Source organism: Ambystoma mexicanum, chromosome 7q (assembly GCF_040938575.1).
Source record: "Ambystoma mexicanum isolate Mex_15411 chromosome 7q, UKY_AmexF1_1, whole genome shotgun sequence".
Classification (NCBI taxonomy): Eukaryota; Metazoa; Chordata; class Amphibia; order Caudata; family Ambystomatidae; genus Ambystoma; species Ambystoma mexicanum.
The window spans coordinates 1,040,381,948-1,040,405,413 of record NC_090941.1 but is presented as its reverse complement, the minus strand read 5'-3'; the positions used below and the strand labels follow the sequence as shown (position 1 = coordinate 1,040,405,413).

General features: G+C 45.0%; 1 protein-coding gene across 1 annotated transcript in view; it reads right to left on the bottom strand.

Moving 5' to 3' along the window:
• LOC138528587 (uncharacterized) overlaps positions 1–23,466 on the bottom strand; it is a 1,521,057-nt gene that overhangs the window by 558,946 nt on the left and 938,645 nt on the right. Inside the window, exon 14 of the mRNA XM_069640364.1 lies at positions 19,017–19,067. Within this exon, the coding sequence (XP_069496465.1) occupies positions 19,017–19,067 (51 nt within the window). The remainder of the gene's footprint in view (positions 1–19,016; positions 19,068–23,466) is intronic.

Sequence of the window (23,466 nt, the reverse complement as noted above, 5' to 3'; positions counted from 1 at the left end):
TCCGGAGGCCTTCGGCGCTGCATCCCGCATCTGAAAGACAAAAGAAGGTGCGTTTAAAGACATTGGGCAACTTTATTACTCACGTGCCCTTACTCCTTCCCACGCCGAATCCAGTGGGTATTCCAGCACCCTTCAGCTTCTCTAAAGCTCCGAACTTGTACCTGCAAGATAAAAGGGACAGTTAGTGCGCATCGTGAAGCAGGCTACAAGCGCTTAGTTACGTGCTTCCAGGCGCTTCTATTCCTCACGCGGGTTCGATCCTCAACTCTCATCAGCCCGCCATCTGCCATCGCCGGAACCCTGCAAAACAAGAGATATCATTACAAAAGACTTTTAAGACATTTGAAGTGCCCAGAACTTACCGTTCGTGCAGTTAACGACGGACAGCAGTCCTCTGAGGTCAAGAGGCCTGCACCCTTATCCAGTGAAGAAACTGGTTACGGCACCCTGCCCCGAGGCAGATGGAGAGCTCGGCGTTCACTTACCTAAGGTGAGGGCGTTAACCTTTGGGGTTCTACAGGAGAAGAGAAAGGGAAGAGAAGAGAGGCACCCAATAACCCCAGTTCATTAATCCCATATTTTCTATCTGCAGACATCTTACTCTGAGTCAGACATACAGTGCACAGAGGTCCAGCCCAAAGAGCCAACCGTGTGTTACACATCACCTTTGAAGATACGGCATTCACCCAGTCAAGACCGGGGCCTCTGCGGGAATCAGGTGAGCGTTACAGGATGCTGCTGCCTGCAACAGGTGTTTGAGAAAACCTGATCTTCATTCAAAAGACACTCATTTAGTCTAATTGGAAATGTGATCATTTTCCATATTTGTTTTTGTCTGTGCTCAAACATCCCCTTGTAGTTTGAGTTGCATGTGTTGTTAGTCATGCTGACACGATGATTGCACGGCCGTGACACACACTGACTCAGTGGCAGTGCTCTGGCCCTTTTTCAGCTAACAGAGATAGTAACAATTAATTACAAACACTTCACTTGCCTGTTCTCGCTCAGAGTGACTGCCTCTTCACCGACTCCAGACCCCCACTGGACATTTAATTTTATGTTTTTATTACTTAGTGTGTGTAACCCATGTGCACAAATTCTGTCTCCAGAGACTCTCCATTGCAGTTCACGGCTGGGCTAGGCAGCTCAAATAGGCCCCTTGTTGTTTTTGGGTGAGCTTTGCTTGAGGCCTTCTTCCTCCTCTGTCATCAACACTTCCTTCGAATATCTGCGCATTGTGCTGGGTGTGGCACCCAGCAACACACCAATGTGCATTACGGCCCACGCGCCTTGAGTATGATTGGCTGCCACTGCCTGCCTGCTACATATCAACATGCCCCCTGACCCTGCCCTGATAGGGTGAGGCTCAAGAGTCATCCCTGGGTTAGCCCCGCCCTGCCCCCCCACCCAAGGCAGGCAAAAGCAAACTCAATGTAGAGCCCACCACCCACAACAGGAATTGTTGATGTTTTCGAAGAAAACGTGAAGCTACCTGCCTGGCGCCAAGCCAGTGGATGGCTGCAGCAGTGGCAGCCCCATGACTCATGCTATTGGTGTAGAAATACAACAAGAGGAATCATCCATACACGCCCCCTGATCACGTGACAAGGCGGTCACGTGAGGAGGCTAACAAATAAAAAGCCAATCTTGCCATTGAGAAAAAGCAGGCGAACGGCAGGGACAGAAGACGGCTAAAGTGGACAGAGGAGAAGGCAGACTCTCCAGACAAGAACTGGGCAAGGCGCAATTTCAACCCCAGAAGGGGCGGGACACAAAAAGAAACCCCAGGTAAGAATAGAGAGACAGAGAGCTAAAGTAGACGGTCTCAGCTTTAAGAGACAACGAGAGATTGGGCTAGCCTGATGAAAGAGGAATGACATATTCTTCCTTTCGCCATTATTTCCCCTGCCCCCAGACACAAGGTGGAGTGCATCCAATAATTTAACGTTTGAGGACCCCGCACTGCCAGCCCATGAGCGACGAGGCGATCCGCTGAGAGACGCTAACTGAAACCACCTTTTTTGAAAATAAACCCGGGATAACTGCAGCCAAAAATAATCCGATTTATGGGGGTAAGAACTAAAGGTGCTAATGTGCATGCCTCTGATGAAAAACATACAGCCCATCATAAACTAGGCAAAAAACGTTGTTAGAGACCTTTGGAAGGTTTATGCTGTGTTGTATTCTTTATAGTCAGGAACACAGAGACCCAGGTTAAACCAATCAGAGGAAAAACTAAGGAAGTCTTAGTACAATGGAGGGACCCAGCAGAACTATCTGAAAAAGTGGATGAAATGAAAAACGGGTACCTGGGGGAAATAAAACCATTAGGTCAGTATGTAAGACTTATGGTAATTAACAACTCAGTAGTAAGGTGAGAAAAAGCTCACGATGTACATTTTATGTTTTTGCATACAGGGGTGTTCCCCAGTGAACCAATCGAGGTGGGGTGGAGCAGTCCCTAGCATATACACCTGGAGGTATGGTGATAAAAAGACAGGCCTATAATATCATATCATATCATATCAGGCGAAATCCAGAACGAAACGTGACTGTGTACAAAGGTAAAAGAAGAGGGTAATGCATATAGACACAGTAATGCATGGTGAAATCATGGGGTGCGTTACTAGACAATGATAAATATTACTACATTTAGAAATGCATAGAAAAAAACAAACACAAATGACCTGACCATGTAAATCCTGTACCAAGTTTAAAGAGAAATGATGTCGAAGCAGATGTATAGAAGGAGTTAGCGAAGTTAATTATTCCCTTCTGCTGTAACATTTAGTGCAGCGGGTTGTATGTAATAATAATTACAACCGGGATGTTTATCGATCCGAATATCCTACACTTGCTTCCCACAGATATCCGTGTGGTGGTTTCACCCGAAGAAAGGATTAAAGGGAGGCCAAGTGAAGTTAACCCCCCATAAAAATCCAAAAGAAGACAAACACAAATGTACAACTCGATTGAATGTGGTACAAAAAAAACCCTGAAGAATTTCCAAGCTATAAGTGTGACAGTGTACAGGAATGAAACATGTTGGGTATGGTATGAATGTTGTATGAGAGAAGGCATGGGTGATATGAACACAGAAAGTTCAAAACTGTATGGACTGTGTGTGCTACTCTATGAGAGAAGATAGCAAACAACAGATCCCTATTGGAAAACCATTTTTATAAATTGTTAATCAATTGGAGTACTACAAAACATTGAATTTATTTGTACAGTTGAAGTGAATACTATTGTGAAATGTCTGTTTTTTAGAAATTGTTTATTTGAATTTCTCTAATATTGTTTGTAGATGAGATATTCTTACCAATATTTGATATAAAAAACTAATAAATTACTATTTTTGATATAAATGTGAATTGTATGTGAGAATTTAATCAGTACTAATTACATACACAAGGGAAAAACCGAAGGGTCTTGGGGAAGCAAGTGACCCTGTGAACATATTATATTGTATAAAACATTTTTGTAGAGGCCTGTTTACAAGAAGTCTATTTAAACATTTCCTCTAGTCTCTCAGGAGTTTGTTGTCATGCTATTGGTGCACCATCAAAGCAAAGTTAACACTTACTAAATATTAACTTTTCTTTGATGATGTTCTCCGACTGACACTGTGTGCATTCTAATCATAAATACATCCGCTTTCCACTGTGCGGCGAGCTGGCCGCAGTCTGTGTGAGGCAATGTTACAAGTACAACTTCAGTTACAACAATCAGGGCAGCTCCATGAATATTAATGTGGCTCATAAAACCGGCCCCAGAGTGGCTTATAAAATCGGCCCAGGGCCATCCAAAGTCCATTTTGATTCTGCCGGTGGCAGAATGGCAAACAGGCCAGTCTGCTCCTGAGATGGGAGCAGTTTTAGGTAGATAGAGGGAGCACAGTACAGTTAGGAAATGATTCCACCATCTTGTTTCTCTCTGCATCTCTCCTTCCTTCCTGTCTCCCCACTTCCATTAGCCAAAGGCAATGTGTATAAGGAAAGAAGGCAAAGACCACTTGTCACAAGGACAGGGATTTGACCCCTTAAAGAGGTCTTGCTTTTGTCCAAATACCTGTGACTTTTTGCATACGAAAGAAGGGGTATCCCACTACTTCATTGATTCTTTTTGTTGGAATCGCTTTGGACCTTCAAGAAAAATGTATTTGTACCGCTTTTAGGAGAGTTGATCTTTCCAGAGCCCTCTGCCAGCGAGGTGAAGATTGAGTGGTCCAAGGTAGAGGCAAGCTCTGCACCCTAACTATCCTGAGGGCACATTTTGGGTGACCTGCCGCTGGAGAAAGACTTTCCCTTTGCCAGGTACACCGGTACCCAGTACCAAACTATAGGTGAAGAATTTCTGCAGGCGTTTACAAGCCTCCCCTGTGTTAGGGGGAACAATAACAAGGACTTATCTAATCCTTGAGCCCTTGGATGGGGACTCACATCACCCTGAACCAGAACAGCCATGATCTCTGTTTTTTATAGCTGAACCAATTCAAGCTTTGAACCACGTTCAACAACCATCGAACTAACGAGTGCTGCTTTTGGCACTCTCTCGACTTTGAACTGTTGCTGCTTCCACCTTCTAACCAGCTTGACGCCACAGTGTACAAAGCCAAGCCCGTCTCCTGTTCAGCTCAAACCAATCACTCATCTCCTGACCTCATCTCAAACCACTGCAAGCATTGCGTCATGCATCGACCTGAACCAGTGGTGTCCAACGACTCAAACTGGCTCGACATCGAATTGCAGCCTTGTCGTATCACTTATTGGACCATCAGGTTCACAGCTTCAAACCATTACTGTACCTCAACTCCAACCACGGGAGTATCACTTGTCGACACTAACCAGCAGTTACCATGTCTCGAACTGGCCTGATGTTTTAACCAACCCTGGTGAACCCTCCGAATTGCATCACTCTAATGCCACAGCCGAACTCCTCTAAGCCACAGCTTTGAACCGACTTGCCGCCCTCTCGCTGATTGGATCTACACGACTAGCCGCAACTAAACCTGTTTCGATCCGCTTTCACAACGATAAGAAGCCCGGTTCGATGTTGTTGACATGCCAAGATAAGCAAGATCATATTATTGACTCCTAATTGCCCTGCAGGTCCAGCTTTGGGTCCTAGAGACTGGTTTAATCAACTTTGATCCCTTTTCTCGCACAAGACATATTGTTTTTGAACTTTGTGGTACTTCATTGCCTTTCTCCCCCTGCTGAATATACAGAGTGCTTGCAACATTTACATTCTGCATTTCTCTGGCCTTCCTTTACAGGGGTGGGTTTTATATAATGTTTTGCATAGTCAGCTGTACATTGGTGTGTTTAATTAAAATTTATATATTTTAATAGAACCTTGATTGGACAAGAAAAGAATATAATAGCAACATGGGTATTTTCTGTGAGTCCTCGTCTAGTGTATTATGTTCACTTCTAGGAACCATATCTCAAAAAAGATAAAAAAGTGGTTTGGGAAAAGTCAAAATACATATGGGGCAAGGTCTGCATCAGAAACCTTGAGGGACTTAACCATATACAGACTGGGAGAGACTAAGAGAGAAGGATCACATGCTTTTTCCCTCTGCTCTTCCAGGCATGAACAATGTCTTGTATCAGTATAGTGCCTGATATCAGATCCTCCGATCTGTAAGTGCTGTAATGATAGCTATTATTGTCAAGATGTTTTTGTGGATCCAGAGAGAGAATAGTTGGTGCTCCTAACCTAGGCCTACAGCTGTCTTTGCACATTTCTTGAAAGTCATGATCAAGCAGTCGTGGCGGCTCTCAGAAGTGTAATTGGGCGAATCAAAATACATGTCTACATATTATTAAGGTAAATACGAGGGATGCCCAGACCAGATTAGGTATGAAATAGGTTTATGTAGGTTACATGCACTTACAAAGAATATGCACAGAGGACAGCAGTGTTGAACAGTGAAAATCATTTAAGAGCTACTAAATACAGGGCTGCTGCTCCTTGGAAACTTTTCACGAATCCTGCTTTGACAAGTATGCGAATTTACAGGAAACATGTCATGTGTAAAATGCAAGATCCCTGATGTAGTAAGGCCCAGTGGATAATGTCCCCCTTGAGCCCTTACCATAACACCACAGATGACCCATCACCTCGTTAAGATGTCCCCCAAGCAATACACAGTGGGCTGAGGTAAGATAACAAGCAGGGTAGGTATGTGATGAAGTTTCATGTGCATACCCAGCAACCAAGGCCAGCATTGAGGCAATCCCCCATGGTGGTTGGTGTTATGTATGTTACCATCACTTTGCACTTCCATCTATAATACATGCATGTATTTTACAATTGTGACATTTAGGTATATAGTTGGTGAGGCTTTGTACATAGTTACTTAGAGTTCAAGCATTAGTATCATTCCAGCATGGAATGAGAATCTAATGGCAAAGAAAAAGAATGTTAGCTTTCAAAAAGAACTGTGAAACTGTTTGCCCTGCTGAAGAGGTTGGGTCTGCTGTAAAGAGAAGATCAAAAGATCTGTTTGCACAGTCTTACTGGCTTTGAGTGATCCGTTAACTGTATACTGTTGACGAAGATCTACAAAGGCACAGCAGCCCCAGCCCGGAGTTTGTTTGGAGTGCCCACGAATATCAGCTGGGAAGGAAGCTGCGGCGCCTGGACCTGGCTGCACTGAGCGCCTGCTCCTGACTGCAGAGTTCCAGAGACTGAAGGATGCACCTGCCCTACCACAGGGTTCATTTCCTCATTGCCGCAGCAACCCAGCTGGGTGCTAATTGTGCGTGTGTGCCCCTGTCACTGCTTTGTGCGGTCCGTGTCGATCCCAAACGAAGTCTCGAGGCTGCCATATTGGGGTCAGGCGGTCACTGGGACATGTGTGCAAGGCAGTGTGATCTGACATTGTGAGGTCAGGCGGAGTTTTGCACAATTGCGGCTGCCATACTGAAGTCAGACAGACATTGGCACAGGCCTCGAGGGCCAATACAGTCCGACATTTTTGAGGTCAGGTACATTTACATAGCTCTCAACCATTTATGTCGCAAAGGCGGGTGAAAACCCCCGATTTTATTTTAGGCGGGTGAGAGGCCCATTGAAACGAATGGGAGTGCAGGCGCTTGGCGGGTGAGAGAGCTGTTTACAAGGCGGGTGACACCCGCCAAAAGCGTGTGAGTTGAGAGCTATGCATTTAAACAACTGCTGGAAACGAGTTTGCAAAGAGGGAAAACACACAAAGAAGCTCACAAACAGTCTTAGTTGAGACATCAAACTTCGTTTTGAACATTGTGGCACTTACAACGTGTGCAGCCCTTATTTGTTCCAAAGTACTGAATTGAGGAGTGTACTGAGGATATCACTGGTCCTTATCATTAGCACTGTGCAGAATGAATATTCCGGGCCCGCCTTTGCTCGTAGTCCATCCAGGTGAACCCAAAGTGAAATGGGCAGACTAGGAAGAGGGATTTATGTGCTACCTGCATATGGTCTTTGGAAGTAATTTTTCATCTGAGACACTTCATTATTAAAGAGAACAAGTTATTGGCCAGGTATCATTTCGCCCTCAGAGATCAACAAAGTGATGAATCAATTGAGGACTTTGTTACAATACTTTGTGGTTTGGCTATTAAGTGTGTCTATAGCCACTGCAGAGACGGGCATATTGGGGATCTTTGATAAGGTCTGCTGACGACAAGATTAGGGAAGCACTATGGAGAGATTTTTCCTTGGAAAGGGCAACTGATATTGCCAAAATGGTAGAACAAACAGAAAAGTGCATTAAGGCACTACATACTGAGTCTGATTTTCTTTTCTTCAGCAAAATGCAAATATTGTCCAGCAGGTGAAAGTGTGCAAGCAGCTGAATTCCAAGGATGAAGGAAAACAGATGGCGGAAGAAAATGGAGGTCAAGCAAAGGCCAGAGACGAAATTGTTTGTTTAAAGATGCTACAGTTGTGTGAACCCTGATCATCTAGCCAGTGACAAACAGTGTTTCGCGCACCACGTGATTTGCAGGGACTGTGGCAGGAAGGGGAACATGTCTTGCTGCTACAAGCACTGGAATAAACAGCAAGTGTAAAAGTGGTCCAGGATGGTGTGCCGACATGTCAGGATAATGAGAGTGATAGGGAAGAAGTCTGTTTAGTGAATGCAGTTGACGCTTTGCCCAAACGTATCAAGCCACATGCTGAGATAACGGTGAACGCTGTACCTGTGAAATTATTAATTGACAGTGGAGCAGATTATACACTAGTGAACTTGGAAACTTGGAGAGAGAAGTTCAGGTTTTGTGATTTGCAGGAGGCCACTGTTTGTGTGCATGCTTATGGGGATGTTCACGTCAATATTGTGGGAGAATTTTGGGCTCAATTTAGTTATCAAGGGAGCAAAGCCCAAGGCATGGTGAGGGCGACTTCAAGAGGGGGAAATCTACTATTCTGGGATACTCAAGCTGATCTTGGTTTGAGGCTTGACCCTGAACACCTCTCACAAGTATTAGTTATGCAAACGGCTGTGGGAAGCATGAAGCTTGTCGAGGCAAAGGAATCCATAGAGTGGTTGGATGTGTTAAGGTGGTTCCCCAATGTATTTGCTGAAAAAAAGTGATGTTTAAGAGGGTTTGTTCATTTGATTGATTCATTCATTTGATCTCCGTGCTAGTAAGGTGGAGAGCACGCACCATACCAATTGCTTTACGGGAGGATGTAGAAAAAGAGTTTGGCACTTGTTAAGTGAGGGGATAATTGAGGAGGCAGACACTGCTGAATGGATAAGTCCAGTGGTAGCAATACGAAAGCCAAACGGCTCCTTCAGACTGTGCATTGACCTTAGGGGTCTAAACAAAAGTGTATTGCCAGACAGATTCCCACTCTCCAAAGTTGATGACTTGTTGGTGAAGATTGGTGGGGCTGCTATATATTCTACCCTTCATTTAAAGACAACTTATCATCAAGTAAAACTGCATCCCAATTCCTTGTACCTGGACCCTTTTATAACCCCATTTGGATTGTATTGTTATAATAGGATGCTTTTTGGAGCGGTATATGCGTCTAGTGTGTTTCAGAGGGTTATGAGCAAGCTACTGAAGGGACTTGTAGGAGCACGGTGTTATCAGGATGACATATTGATATGGGGCAAGGATGTCTAGGAGCATGATGTTCGTTTGAAGGAGGTGTTGAGTCAAATTGCAGAAGCAGGTTTAACCATATCTGTGGACAAATACAAATTCAGACTAGAGAAAGTGATATGATGATATGATATGGCATTCATAACGTGCCTATACACAAGTGTTTCAAGGCGTGACGAGGCAAGGGAGGAGGAATAGAGGGAAGACAGACTAGGCCAGGTGTCATTCAGATCACGCAAGTGCATGGGAAGGGTGAAGGGGAAAGTCAGGGGGGGGAGGGGACAGTGTAATACATGGGATAGCAGATTAGATAACAATAGTAAAGTGCAAGGGTAAAGGGTAAGTGCAGTCATCAGGTGTCAAGTGCTCGTGGTGGGACTGTAGGGATACAGAGAACAGTCCCCAAGTGCAGGGGTTGCCAGAAGGGCAGTGCAGGTGTGCGACTGGCGGAGTAGGGGACCTGAGACGAGATCAGAGGGTTGCCAGGTAAACCAGTGCAGTTTCAGTATCAGACAGGAAATCAGCAAGGGAGCGGAGGAGAAAAAGCAGAAGTAAAGAGAAAGGTTTTGAGGTGCTTCCGGAACCGGAGATGGTTCTCCTCAAGGTCAGGGGGCAGGGAGGCTGTTCCAGAGGGAGGCCCCGGCCGAAGAAAGTAAACTTCCACCAACTCATTGCTTGGAGAAGCGACTGACACTGAGGGAGTTGGAGGCGGATGAGCGAAGAGCTTGAGAAGGGAGATACTTAGGAAGAGAAAGTTGAAGGTATTGAGGCCCCAGGCCCCAGAAGGCCTTGTGGACAATGCAGAGGGTTTTGAACTTAATCCTCACAGCCACTGGGAGCCAGTGCAGAGATTTCATTCCTAGAGAAATACGATCCCTGGGCTTGAGGCCAAGGACAAGTCTCGCAGTCCGGTTCTGGATGAGTTGCAGAGGGCGTAGAGTAGAAGCAGGCAGATTTAGAAAGAGGCTGTTGCAATAGTCCAGCCTAGAGAGAACCAGAGCTCTGGAGACAGTGAGCTTCTGGGGGAAGGAGAGGAAAGGAAGACTACCTCTGAGGAGGTGCAGCTGGTAGTGTGACTTCTTAGAAACATCAGAGATGTGAGGAGAGAAGGAGAGTGTGTAGTCGAATATGACCCTGAGGTTTTTAGCCTCACAGGTGGGAGCAGGGGGAGGTCCAAGAGAGGCCGGCCACAGAGACACAGGAAAGGAGGATGTGGGTGTGGCAATGAGGAAAATCTCAGTCTTGCTGGCATTAAGGCAGAGATAACTGATGGCAAACCACTCCTGGATGGCGGACAGACAGTCAGAGATGAGAGAAGGAGAAGAGGCGGCTGAGAGTAGCCTGAAAATGCGCTGAGTGTCATCCGCATAGCACTGGAAGTTGGGCCAGAGCGCAGCAATGCAGTGGGCAAGAAGTGCCAGGTATTGGTTGAACAGCCAGAGAGAGAGGTTAGACCCCTGGGGAACACCAATGGTAGAGATAGAGATGGAGGAGAGGAAGGACCCTAGTTGAACCTGGGAGGGTCGATCGGAGAGAAAAGAAGTCAGCCACGCCAGGGCCTGACCGGTGATCCCCCGGTTATCATGGAGACGCTTTAGCAGGATGGCATGGTTGACCGTGTCGAAGGCAGAAGAGAGATCAAGTAAGATGAGGAAACAAAGGGATGTTGGAATCAAGATTAGAGAGCAGGTCTTCACAGATGTTCAGGAGAGCAGTTTCCGTGCTTCTGGCAGCTCTGAAGCCAGACTGATGGTCATGGAGACAACCAACAGATACAGTGTGAAGATTAAGCTGGGAGATGGCCAGCTTTTCCAGGAGTTTGCCCAGGAAAAGAGTGATGGAGATTGGGCGATAGTTAGCCGGGCAAGAAGGGTCAGCAGAGGGTTTCTTAAGAAAAGGGTGCACAAGGGAGTGCTTCAGGGGGAGGGGAAGACTCCAGTGGGGAAGGAGTGGTTGCAGAAATCAGCAAGGGTGGGAGCCAGGGAGTCAATGTGGTCCTTGATGTTTTTGGAGGAACAGGGGTGAACCTGTTTTGACGAGACTTTCATAGATCAGACTTGTCTACAAACCTCATCTGGGGAGAACAGGGGAAAGGCAGGGAAGGAGGGAGGATAGGTAACTGCAGAAGTGCCAGAGGAAGTGCAGGGAGTAGAGGGAGAAGGGGGAGAGGGAGACGGAGAGGACAGGATGTCCTGAGTTTTAGAGATGAAGTGAGAAGCCGGTTCCATGCAGAGGGCCTGGGAAGGGACAGGAGAGTTAGAGACTGCGGCAGGATTGGCCAGTTCCTTGCAGATTTGAAAGAGTTCAGCCGAGTTGTTGGATGACGCAGAGACGCGGGCTTAGATGTGAGCTCTTTTCTTAGTGTGAACAGAGAGCTGGTATTGCCTTTGGAGCAGGCGGCAGGACAGTTTGTCAGAGGATGTAGGTGAAGCAAGCCATTTCCTCTCAGCCACCCTGCACTTGCATTTAAGGGTGACGAGGTCTGAGGACCAACCAGGAGTTGCACTTGGCTTTCGGCTTCAGGCGGATCCTCATGACAGGGGCAAGAACATCGAGAGTGTCTGATATAGCAGAGTGGAGCATGGAGTGGACTGCAGTATTTGGGGCATGAGTTGTCTGCACAGGGCGTGAAACCCAAGTATGCAACCCTGAAAGCAAAAGATTAAAAAGAACTTGCCTCAGATCTAGGGATGGTTGAATTGTATGGGAAATTTGCAAAAGAAATCTGGCTTAGAGGACGAAGACAATAAGAACGCTGGTTAAGAAAAGTGTGAGGTAATTGGTGTCAGAAATGTGATGGTGAGTTTGACGATATTAGAAATTGTTTAGTTAGTGCACCCATTTTAAAGGGGTTCAAAGATGACTGGGAGGTGCAGTTGTACATGGATGCAAGCTAGAGTGGCCTTGGGTGTGTATTAATGCAGAGAAGAGGGGATGAGCTGCCCACAGTGGCTTTTGCATTACGTGTGTTGAAGGAAGCGGAGAAGAGGTATTCAGTTGGCGAGCGGGAAGCTTTAGCTTGTGTGTGGGGAATAGAAAAATTCAGCAATTTGTTTGGGGGCGGAAGCTTGCGGCGGTGACAGATCACAAATCTTTGGTGTGCATCTTTCACAGGAAGGGACTGGATGGAATTTCAAGGAGGATTGTCAGATGGATATCCTCCATGGAAGGTTTGGATATGAAAGTGAGGCATGTCAAGGGAGAACTAAATGTCACGCAATCTTATAGAGGAGGATAGCGCTGCAAAATGTGAGGACGAAGGTAAGGTGTTTGTCAACTGCAAATTTGCCAACGAAGATTAGTGGAGAGGGCAATATGAGAAGGATTTGTCCTATGTGATGGTGGCAAAATTTGCCCAGGAAGGGTGGCCAACAGATGAAACTGATGAAGGATTGAGGGGATACAAGAAGGTGAGGCAACAATTAAGCGTGGAAAAGGGATTATTAGCTTCAGGTGAGCATATGGTTGTGCCAGAGGGCATGAGAAGTGTGATGTTAAGGATTGCCCATGAGGGGCATTTTGGCGTTAGCAAGACAAAGGGATTCATACGCGAAGATCCCTGGTGGCCAGGGATGGATGCGGACATTGAGGTGTTCTTAAAGGACAAGGGGCCTCATTACGAGGTTGGAGGTAGCCATGGCGCTATTAGCGCCATGGCTGCCTCCAAAACCCTTCCGACTCCGGCCTGGTGAATGGAGTAATTACCGGTCGGAGGGACCGGTAATTCCCAGGGCCATTCCCCATTCCCATTTGAGCCCCCATAGGGCTCAATGGGAAGGTGGCAATAACGGTACCGCAAATTGCGGTACCGTTATTGACCCCGGTGTCCCTTTGGGGTCCCCTCCTTAACGCCTGCAAAAATCAGGCGTTAAGGAAGGACGCGCAAAGGGAACTCGTAGTAGGGAGGTAAGGGATTACCGGCCCCGGTTCAAAAGGTCTGCAAAGACAGTGACAAGGTACTAAACACCAGATTGCCGCCCATGAAAATTGTGGAGCCTCCAAGTTCCATCTGGGATGTTGTGGCCATGGACATTTTGGGCCCCATATCTGTTAGGGGGGCGCAAAGTGTGTATGTAATAGTTTTGTCGGATCTGTTATCTAAGTGGCCGTAGGTGTGCATAGTGAGGAATGTTAGTTCTCGCAGGATTGTAAAGTTCTCGTAGTCAGTATTCTGGAGGGAGGGATTCCTCAGAAAAATAGTGTCGGACAATGGTCCCCTGTTTGTGGGGGGAGAGATGGAGGATTTTTGGGAGAATAATGGTATAGGATATCCAACGACTGCATTGTACAACCCTAAGGGTAATGCCAACATGGAAAGGTTTAACCGAACGCTGATGGATGCAATCAGAATTGCCATTGCATCTGGCGGAGATTTGGAACGGGCGGTGATGGAGCGTGTGATGCAGTATAGGATTGCTCCACACCATATAACGGGTGTTTCCCCATTTGAGGAATTTGTGGGGGTTCGGGAAGAAGTACAGGTGGGGGCTCTGCAGTTCAGGCACTGAATGGTCATAAGAGGACGAAAGAGAGGTATGATGAGAGGAATTGTGTAAAGGAATGTGTCTTAGAGGAGGGTACGAATGTGAAAGTTAAAAAAGGTTGGAGAGTGGACAGGTCTTACGAAATATTCAAATTCGTTGAGAGTAGTGAAGGATTTAGGGAAAACCGTGATGATGAGGAATGGATTAGAAATGTAGTAAAAAGAGAGTAGCGATTGCTAGGCAATAAAACAAAGGTTCAATGCCCTGAAAGCAAAGGGGGTGTGTTATGTATTTTACCATCACTTTGCAATTCCAGCTATAATACATGCGTGTATTACAATTGTGGCATTTATGTATATAGTTGGTGAGGGTTTGTACATAGTTACTTAGAGTTCAATCAGTAGTAGCATTTCAGCATGGAATGAGAATCTAATGGCAATGAAAAAGAATGTTAGCTTTCAAAAACAACTGTGAAAATGTTTCCCCTGCTGAAGAGGTTGAGGCTGCTGTAAAGAGAAGATTAAAAGATCTGTTTGCACAGTCTTACCGGCTTTGAGTGATCCGTTACCTTTATAGTTGGCAGGTTGCTCAGGGTGAGGCTCATGGAGTCATGAAGCCATACACGTGCCTAAAGAGGAGTCCACATAACAAGGCATCAACATCTTTGTGGCATGCTGCAAATGTCTGTTCCTCTGCATCGGTTCACTAGGCCTGAGTAGTAAAAGGCCACTTGTATGCAGTCCTGGGCCCTGACCGAATTGGGAAAGCCTGCTACAGGGCTAACCCCGGCCTTAGTCTGGTTTAGGGCCACATGATTAGCGAGGGAAGGAAATGTCGTGGAGCAGCCATCGCATCGTGATAGATAACACTTGGGAGAAGGTCCGGGAAACGTAAGGTTGGATGATGACATACATCTGGGCAATGGTGTGGTGGAATATGCCTGTCGAACAGAAACTGAGCACTGTAAAGAGCTTCAAGAGAACGATTGCTATTACTGTCTCCTTTTCAAGCTTAAAGTCACAATCAATTTATGTCAGGAGGCTGAAGACTGTGGGCATATCCAAGTGGTAGGTGGCAGTAAGAGTGAGTTGGGACAGCCTGGGCCTGTACACAGTTGGTGTGTAGGGACTTTGGGCTCCCTAACCCTCGTCAGTAGGGTATAGTGTGTCGGCTGATTGGCTGACTTTGGTGGAGGTTTGGGCACAAGCTGATAGGATGCCTGTGGTGGGAGCTGGAATGCAGGCTGATGGCCTGCCTTGTGTTGAGGCTGGGGTGCAGGCTGATGAGCAACTTGGAGGAGGGGGAGGACTGTAGAGCAGGCTAATTGGATGCCTGGAGGAAAGCTGATATGCAGGCTTATGTGTCATCTGAGGGATGGGGTGTAGGATGATGGGATGCCTAAAGTGGGGAATTGGTGCATGATGATGGACTGCCTGGGGTGAGGGCTGGGCTGCAGAGCAGCCTGCGTTGGGGGCTGCAGTGCAGGCTGATGGGTTGCCTGGGTTTGGGGCTGAGATACAGGTTGATGGGCAGCCTGGGGGCAGTTGGGGTGCACACTGATACGTGGTTTGAGCGCTAGGGCGGCTTGGTCGAAGGATGATGGCTGTCTGCAGCAGGGGCTGGGGTGCATGCTGAAAGGATGCCTGGAACGGTGGCTGAGTGCAGGCTTAAGGGATGCCCGGGGTTAGGGCAAAGCTGAAGGCTGACAGGCTACCTGTGGTGGGAGCTGGGGTGCAGGCTGAGGGGCTGTCTGTAGTGGGGGTCAGAGTTCAGGCTTCTGGTCCACCCAGAGGGGGCAGGCTGATGGGATGCCTGGAGTAGGGGCTGGGGTGCAGGCTTATGGACTACCTGGGGGGCTGTGATGCAAGCTGATGGGATGTCTGGAAAGGGGGATGGGTGCAGGCTAAAAGGCTGCCTGGTGTGGGTGCTAGACTGCAGTGCTGCCTGGGGTGGGGGCTAGATGCAGGCTGATGGGCATCTGTTCTAAGGGCTGGGTGCAGGCTGTCGGGCTGTCTTCGGTGGGGGCTTGCGTGCAGGGCAATAGGTGGTGGATGGTCCTGCGTCAAATGTGCCTGGCCACAAATTCTTCATAGCAGCTCAGTTGGAGCAATAAAGGTAGTGAACCTTCTATGTTGCTGGAAAAGTGAGACTGGTTGGATCTGTGGTTTATGTGCCAGCCCCGTCCCCTAATTACTAGTGTACTTCATTTGTGGTTTGTTGTTGGTGCTGACATGGCTTATTTTGTAATATTTGACCTCCTCTGTGGAACTCAACTTTTACTCATGCAAATATTAATTTTATAAGTAAAGGTTTATGCTCGTACACAATTAATGTTGCTGGGGTTTGGGTCGTATGAAGCAATATGCAGTGGACTGTAAAAGCAAGGCGTAAAAATGTTTATGTCAATATATTACCGTCTAGGGAGTTAGAAAATGAACCCCATAATTTTCAACAATGTTTGAGAGAGGTCGTTATGTTGTCGCTCAAGACTCTGAGCTCCAAACATTATGTAAGAAAATACCATAAAATAAAGACAAAATGCATTTTCTTAATTAGAAGTAATATTTAGAGGCAGCATCCTGCGAAGATATTTGCACAACCCTTACATTTATCATTTGTGAGGTATTGAAAGGAAAAACGTATTGCTGAACTATAGTTGTTGTTGAACATAAGGTCATTGGCCGCACATTTTTAATTCAACAACACAAATCTTCTGCAGATGGCCTTGCAGTAATAGTGTACCCCCCAATTCCCATGAAGTTGAGCAATGCACATCTTTTCTCAGTTTCACCCAGGCCAACTCTCCTGCTGCTTAGCCTCATCTGTGTTGGAGAGTGGGAAGGTTGGATTTCGTTGTCAATAACACTCATTAAGGTCATCTATGGAGAACACCAATGGCTGAGGAAGTGGTGTCACCGCCATCCCGTTGACTCAGCTCACGCAACCGTACTAGCTCACACGCCCACCTACAGCAGGGCAAGTATGACTTTGTGCTGCATTTAAGAACATAAAGGTATCAAGGAATTCTATTGTGGGATATGAGGTTGAAGGTCCTAATATATACCACCCTCTATACCCCACTCTTTCCTTAACTTTTTCAATTATAAATCCTCATCAAAGGGTTTATTAGGGATGGAAATCCCAAATGTGCCCATGACAGACCATAGCCACTCAGAGGCATCATGGAACCTGTTGAGTTTTGTATGGGAACCACTTATTGGTGGCAGCCTTCATGCATCAAAATAGTGGAGGTTAGCCTGCTGAACTACAGGAAGGTAGCTTGGGATATCACTCTGTAAACCTTTGACTGATTAATGGACATTGTTTCCTATGAACACGTGACTGAGTGGGATACAGATTTTGCCATATAAGATCATCCCCACTGATTGCTTCGGAGGGTGAGGGATACTGTTGCCTGACCCAGATATCACCTATTTATGAATGGCATCTGTTTTGAAGTTCTGAATATCACACCTAATAGAGAATGTCCAGGAAGAAACCTGCAACACGTTAATGTGTCTGCCTTTAATGATTTGGTGTCCGCCAAAGGTTTGAATAGAGGCAATCCGCAAATTGGAAGATGTGCAACACTCTCAGCAATCAAGTTAATTAATAAGGTCGGGCTCCATCCTTACTTTGTTTAAGATTGAGATGAATCCTGAAGCACAGAAAGGTAACTCAAAGAGGAATTGTAAAGAAAGTCTTCTGGTCCTTGCACTATTCCATGCCCTATTCCGATGGCAACACTATGCTAAATATCTGCAGACACTGCAATTTTCAACATATCAGGAGGAACCTAGGTCCTTGTTATGCCTCCTCTGGACATGGAAGGCACAGCTAAGTTGGTAGGACTCACTTATTTCTGCTTCTAGGAAAACATTGCTGGTTGTATCTTTGCTCAACAGACAAAAGAGGCAGAAGCTCGGGAAACAGAGAGTGGAAGTAGCCAACAGTGCCTGATATCTATGTACAAAGAACAGAAAATAACTCAGAGTATAAAAGGATCATAGGGACTCTGAGAAGTCCATCTCTTATCTGAACTAGTTTCACTGGATACCATCTGCTTTACGGGCATCACAGTTGCAGCAAACCAGCCAAATGCACAGTCTGCCAACAGCTTTGAGCTGGGGGTAAACACGCCAGACTCGAGATTAGGCAGGCCCTTAACTACCGCTCAACTCGGGATCAGGCCCTATGTCCGTAGTCTGAAATAGATAGCGATACTCGAAACACAGTTTACTAGCACTCTGAAGTCCTAACTGTAAAATTGGATTTCATATTTAAGATTGGGTCCTATACTTCAGCCAATGAGTAGCTGGAGCAGAACACCCATTGTTTCTTTCGATAGACTAAATCCTAGTTCAGCCTATACAAGACCACAGGTATCCCTTTCTATATGAGAGCATCGGTACCCTTTGGGTACGAACTTTCAACGTTTGTACTGAAAGATCTCGGTGGACCTGTGACTTTGCATCAAACAAATAAGGTCATAATAAAAATGTATTTCTTATATAGTGCTACACACCCATAAGTCTCTGAAATACATAACATCCCACAGAGTGGTACTCAATTTATTGTCCTCAGCAGGATGACAGGCTGAGTTGATGCTGCAGGATTCGAACCTGCCGCAGGCAGCAGGCTGCGCACAGCTATGAGGGGCAAGCACTTAGCTTGCTGTGCTATCGTACCGGCTGTCCTAAAAGACGTTCATAGAGACTATACTGAAACGCATTACTCGCCAGTAACCTGCATCGAGGTATTTACTTCCCTTTTATGGGTAACCAAGTATATATTAATGATAACCTCTGTGTGGATGTCTTTTTAAATGTGATATGTTACCCTGTGTTCCTGTGGATCAGTCTCCCATTCTGAGTTTGAACCCCGATTTCTTGACCACTCCAGGTGAGCCAGGAAACGCTTAGGGGAATGGTCTCAATATCTCGAGGGAGGTATTTTCACATTTTGAGAATAAGGTTGCGAGAATACACCCTAACACCAAGTGTTGTCTAGTTTAATTCCATATGGCAAGCTATCTCATTATTGGACACTGTCAAAATACCACAACCAAACACAACGAGTCTGTCTTCCTCAAGATCATCCTACATGCTTCTTAGACCTGCTCACATTTGTTTTGATACAATGTAACCAATGTACCAACTCTTCAATACAATGCATTCTAACCGAGAGGCCCCATGCTTGGAGGCTGATTTGTCAGTTCTCTTTCAGACGCATCATCTCCCTCCTGCTCAGCGTAATATCACTTTGGTTTCATGCATTGCAGCCTTTGCTGTAGACGAAGATGCCATTACATATTAAATGCCCTGACAGCTTTTATGATCTGCTCTACCCTCAAGCACCACATTAACCTGTTGTGTTTCTACAGAATTCACAGCCAAGCAAACGGGAAGGAGTGACTCACTGAATTTGGGACCTTTCTGGATATTCCTCCCAAGATTCCGGCTGAGGAGATCTTAAAAAAAAAAAAGAAAACAATTAGAAACTTCTATTTATTCACAATGTTAGTGTTGTCTGCGTTCCCTCTAAATGTGGAGAGATGGCATTCCTGGCTCAGAGAACAGGATCCCTAGGGTGAAATTATCAATTTTGAATGTTGTGCACCCCAACATACTGCAAACAAATACTTAAAATAGCATGTGCTTAAAAATAATACATTTGTTCAGAAACATTTTATACAAAACTAACATAGCAATGAAATAGGGGAAGGTTCATTGGCACAGTCAAATTTAAAATAAAAATGGGTTATAGGTAAAAGCTAGCAAGAAGCACTTAAAATGCACGTAATTGTATTTATTGTGTGTTTGTCACAGATACACTCTTTGTGGATATGCTGAAAACATGACTGGGTTACACATTTCAGGAGGTTCATGGCCAGGCTGTTACGCAGAATTGCATGCTGTACCTTCTTGGACAACCACATACAATTAGGACTACAGGTGTAAGCAAAAACCAACCTTTGGTATAAGTCTGTACGATAGCGAGCTGAGCAGCCAGGCTTACCTCAAGAGGGAATGTGAGCAGTACAAGGATGTTACACAGAGGTCTTACAATCACAGTGGTTCAAGTAGACACTTACACTCAAGGTTTCTTGGTAAAACATTTATTAATTGATTACACAATCATTTAGAAAACATTCACTAGAAGGAGGCAACTTAATATTATACACAAATATACTTCAATATCAAACCAATACGTTTCTGAGTAAATTAGGCTTCCCTGAAATAGGAGCAAAATGGCATTTCAGTTACTTTAAATGGGAGTAAAAAGACACAAGTTAATAGAATAGATCACAAATACTTTCTTAGGCAGTGTAAATAGTTTCAGTTCACTAGACGACTCGATTCAGTTCAATGGGCCTAGGCCAAAGTCAATGGGATAGTGTCTTGGATAGGAAAGAACAGTTCTTGTAGTAAACGGTAAAGTCTTTGCCAATGTTCCCAGAAGTAGTTGGTACGAAAAAAAAATCATATGTTGGGTCACAAGCTGATTAGGCCTGCAAGTTGGGAAAGTTTCACAAACTTTCAAAGCGAAAGGAAAGTTCTCTCAATCGGGTTGGCACAGTACCTTAGTATGAAGAAAAAGATGCAGCTGAAGATGTTGGTTCCTGTCAGTTCCTGCAGATCTCACTGTTCCTGAGCCTCAGTCGTTGGGACGAGAGGGCGGACATTGGGGGACTCCTGCACTGCACGGGGACGGATCAAACAAGCTGGCAAAAATGGAAGTCGTCCTTGAAGGGGCTTCTCTGTCGAGATGAACTTGGCGACTCGTACCGGCAGCAGGGTTTCACTGGGCAAACCAACGGTCCATGCGTTGCAGCAGCCGTCCTCTTCCAGCTAATCTTCGGTTCTTTCGTTCCAGTGGTCGACTCTGCTTTCCAGTCCAAGAGACTCGCCTTTTAAACAGTTGTCTCCCTTTCATTCCAGCCTAGCTGCCACTCACCCAGCAGGGTGGCAGTCCTTGCCGGGCAGTCAGCCAGCCAATCACACTAGTTCGTTGTAAAACCACTGCCACCAGCCATTTCGATAGGAAAGGGTAGCATTTGACTGCTACATGTGTTTATAGACATAGGGAATACTAGTTAACCCCTCCAGCACTCTATAGGAAGATAGTGCGTGCTGGGTCTAGGAATTTAAAAAGACTAGTAAAGTCAATTTAACCTTACATTCTCTGGGAAACAGTAGTTTATCCCAGAGAAGGTATTTAAACCTTTGGGAGTTCTAAAAAGACATCCCTGTGTCACTGCACTGAGGGCGCTGTGTAACACACATGAAAAGATTCCTATGGAGTTATCTTAAAACTCCATAATCAAAGAACACAAGAGTAAAACACTCATCAAAATACATTAAAGAGTGGGACAAAAGGCTCACACTCTTTCCAGGTTAAAGAAATCAAGTCCTCAAAATCCAGCAGTTGCTTGGGGTCTCTAAGGTGAAGGGAATTAGCACATTTATGAGAATTCTCCCTAACACAGGCCTACAGCAAACTACTATTACTAATACAAATAGTATAATACAAAGACGTAGACCACTCAAGCTCATCGCCATAACTTTTCAATGCCAAATATATTAGTAGAGGAGAGGTGGCAAAAAGATCCAAAAGTGTGGGAGAGACAAAGTGGGGCCTTTAAATTGGGCCCTAGTTACTGGTTGGGATTATATATATATATATATATATATATATATATATATATATATATATATATATATATATATATATATATTCAGTAAAAAAACTTTGTTATAGGGACGTTATGGTTAAGTTTCCCTACTAAAAACCTGTGAAATTCAGTAAAAAAAACTTTGTTAAAGGGACGTTATGGTTAAGTTGCGCTACTAAAAACCTATCAAATTCACTAAAAAAAACTTTGTTAACGGGACATTATGGTTCGAAGTAAAACCAAAAAACCCTTAAAATTTGCCAGTCATGGTAAGCTAAGCAACCATAATTAGCGCCACCACTGTGCACTGCTAACACTAACACCCAGGACTTCAAAGATGACATCAGAAATGTGTTTTGTTTATCAGTTGTGTTGTTGATCAAGAGAAACTTAAAGAACTAGTAATCTTGAAGGTATAAAACAGAGTGAAGAGGAATCCGGGGGAAGCAAACTACCCTCTGGAACAAGGACATCTATCCTTCTGGAACTTTTGTGTTGGAGTTACGCCTTTTCCTTTTTTTGAACATTTATACAATATTGAAGCCAGAAAATGTTCCCTTTTCACCTTAGTGTTGATTTTTAGAGTGTTAGGGCCAGAATAGTACTTTGGACACAGAACGTTTTTACTTTGGGCATTCTGATATCCGACTGACTCTTAGTTTTAGTTTGAGGTAGGGAAACACCTCTTACTGTAGGAACAGAGAGGCATATCCCAGGGCCCTTGTCCGTTGTCAATGATGTTATATGGCATTTGTAATGCGCCATAAAAACGTCAATAAAGGTTTATGGCCAAAGCCATAAGTCTCGATGTCCATGTCTCATTCCTGGTTCAACACAAAGCCCTATAAAACATTATGGATTTAGTTAGTTTCTGGAATATGTTATATTTCTCCCTTCTCACTCCTCATTGCATGGTATATTGAATTATGACTCACAGCGTATTTCATTGATCTTTTGGTACCATAAAGATAAAGGAAATAATGCTTTTGTGTTCAAATTGACACACAACCCAGCAGCCTACATGTAGAGCCTTAATAACTTATTTCTCTAGGCTGCAAAACCATACTCACCAAAGCAAATGGTGTCTTTTAGATGGGCCTGCCTCTGCTCTCGCCACGCGGGACACAACATGCCTTCTTCTTAGCTATGCACGACCCATCCATCAATTGCCCCAACTCTGCCCAGGGTCAAACCATGCAGTCTTCAGGATTCGTTCTTGTTAGGTCACTGTCCCCGAGTTCAAACACTGACTTCAATGAAATCCCTGCTCTGCTCTCTTTGCCAGCTTCCAAAATATAGTGAGTAGTCTCATCCACCAGCAGTCCAAGACCCCAGCCTTTCGCCAGCCTCCCAGATTTAACCAGGAATAGCAAGAAAACCAAAGACTTTATATTCAGGAGTACCAAAATTAACAAGCAAGTCCCAAGGTTTCTCACTCAATTCGATCGGAAGCAGCAGAGCAAGTCTGCCCAAAAACCTAAAGTATTTCAAATCGCGCCAGCAAAAACCCAGCCAACTTATCCCAAACCAAAAATCGAAATCTTTTTTTTGTCTTCTCCCTGCACCTTTTAAACCATTTTCAACCAACAGTGACCCCTTCATATGGCTCTTTATGTATTATTTAACATTTTCCCTCCTACACCCTGATGTCACCTGTGACCACCCCAGATAACTTTCGAGCCATTACTTGCCGACCTCTGGACAGCATTTTTGTTCATTATCCCATCCTGCGGCCCAGAGGTATATGCAACATTTTTACTTGCTTCTATCCATCCTGCATTTGCCTTTGCATGAACAATATGAGTGCTCTTTTCATTGACCATTGCACTGTTACATAGCATGTTCGGAGTCTTTCGTCCACGTTCAACTTTTTAATTCTGCTTTATTTTTTAAAGCTGGGTGTTCAAGCATGTGCAGCTGTGGCTGTACTTTTGTGGTCTAACAAATCCAACCCACTCTATCCCCCAAGACTAAGTGTTAGTATCAATGTACTAAACTGTACACAGAATGTACTGCACATATTCTTTATCTCATAACTTCTCCTACATATCCCCCCTTTTCTGCAGAGGAAACTGATTAAACATGGAGACCCTGCAGAACAACTAACCTCCTGGGCTATAAATCATGTGCTCATTCAAACATATTTTCTTTTTTTCCATGGTTGTCAACCCATTTGAATTCTTATGCAACTTTA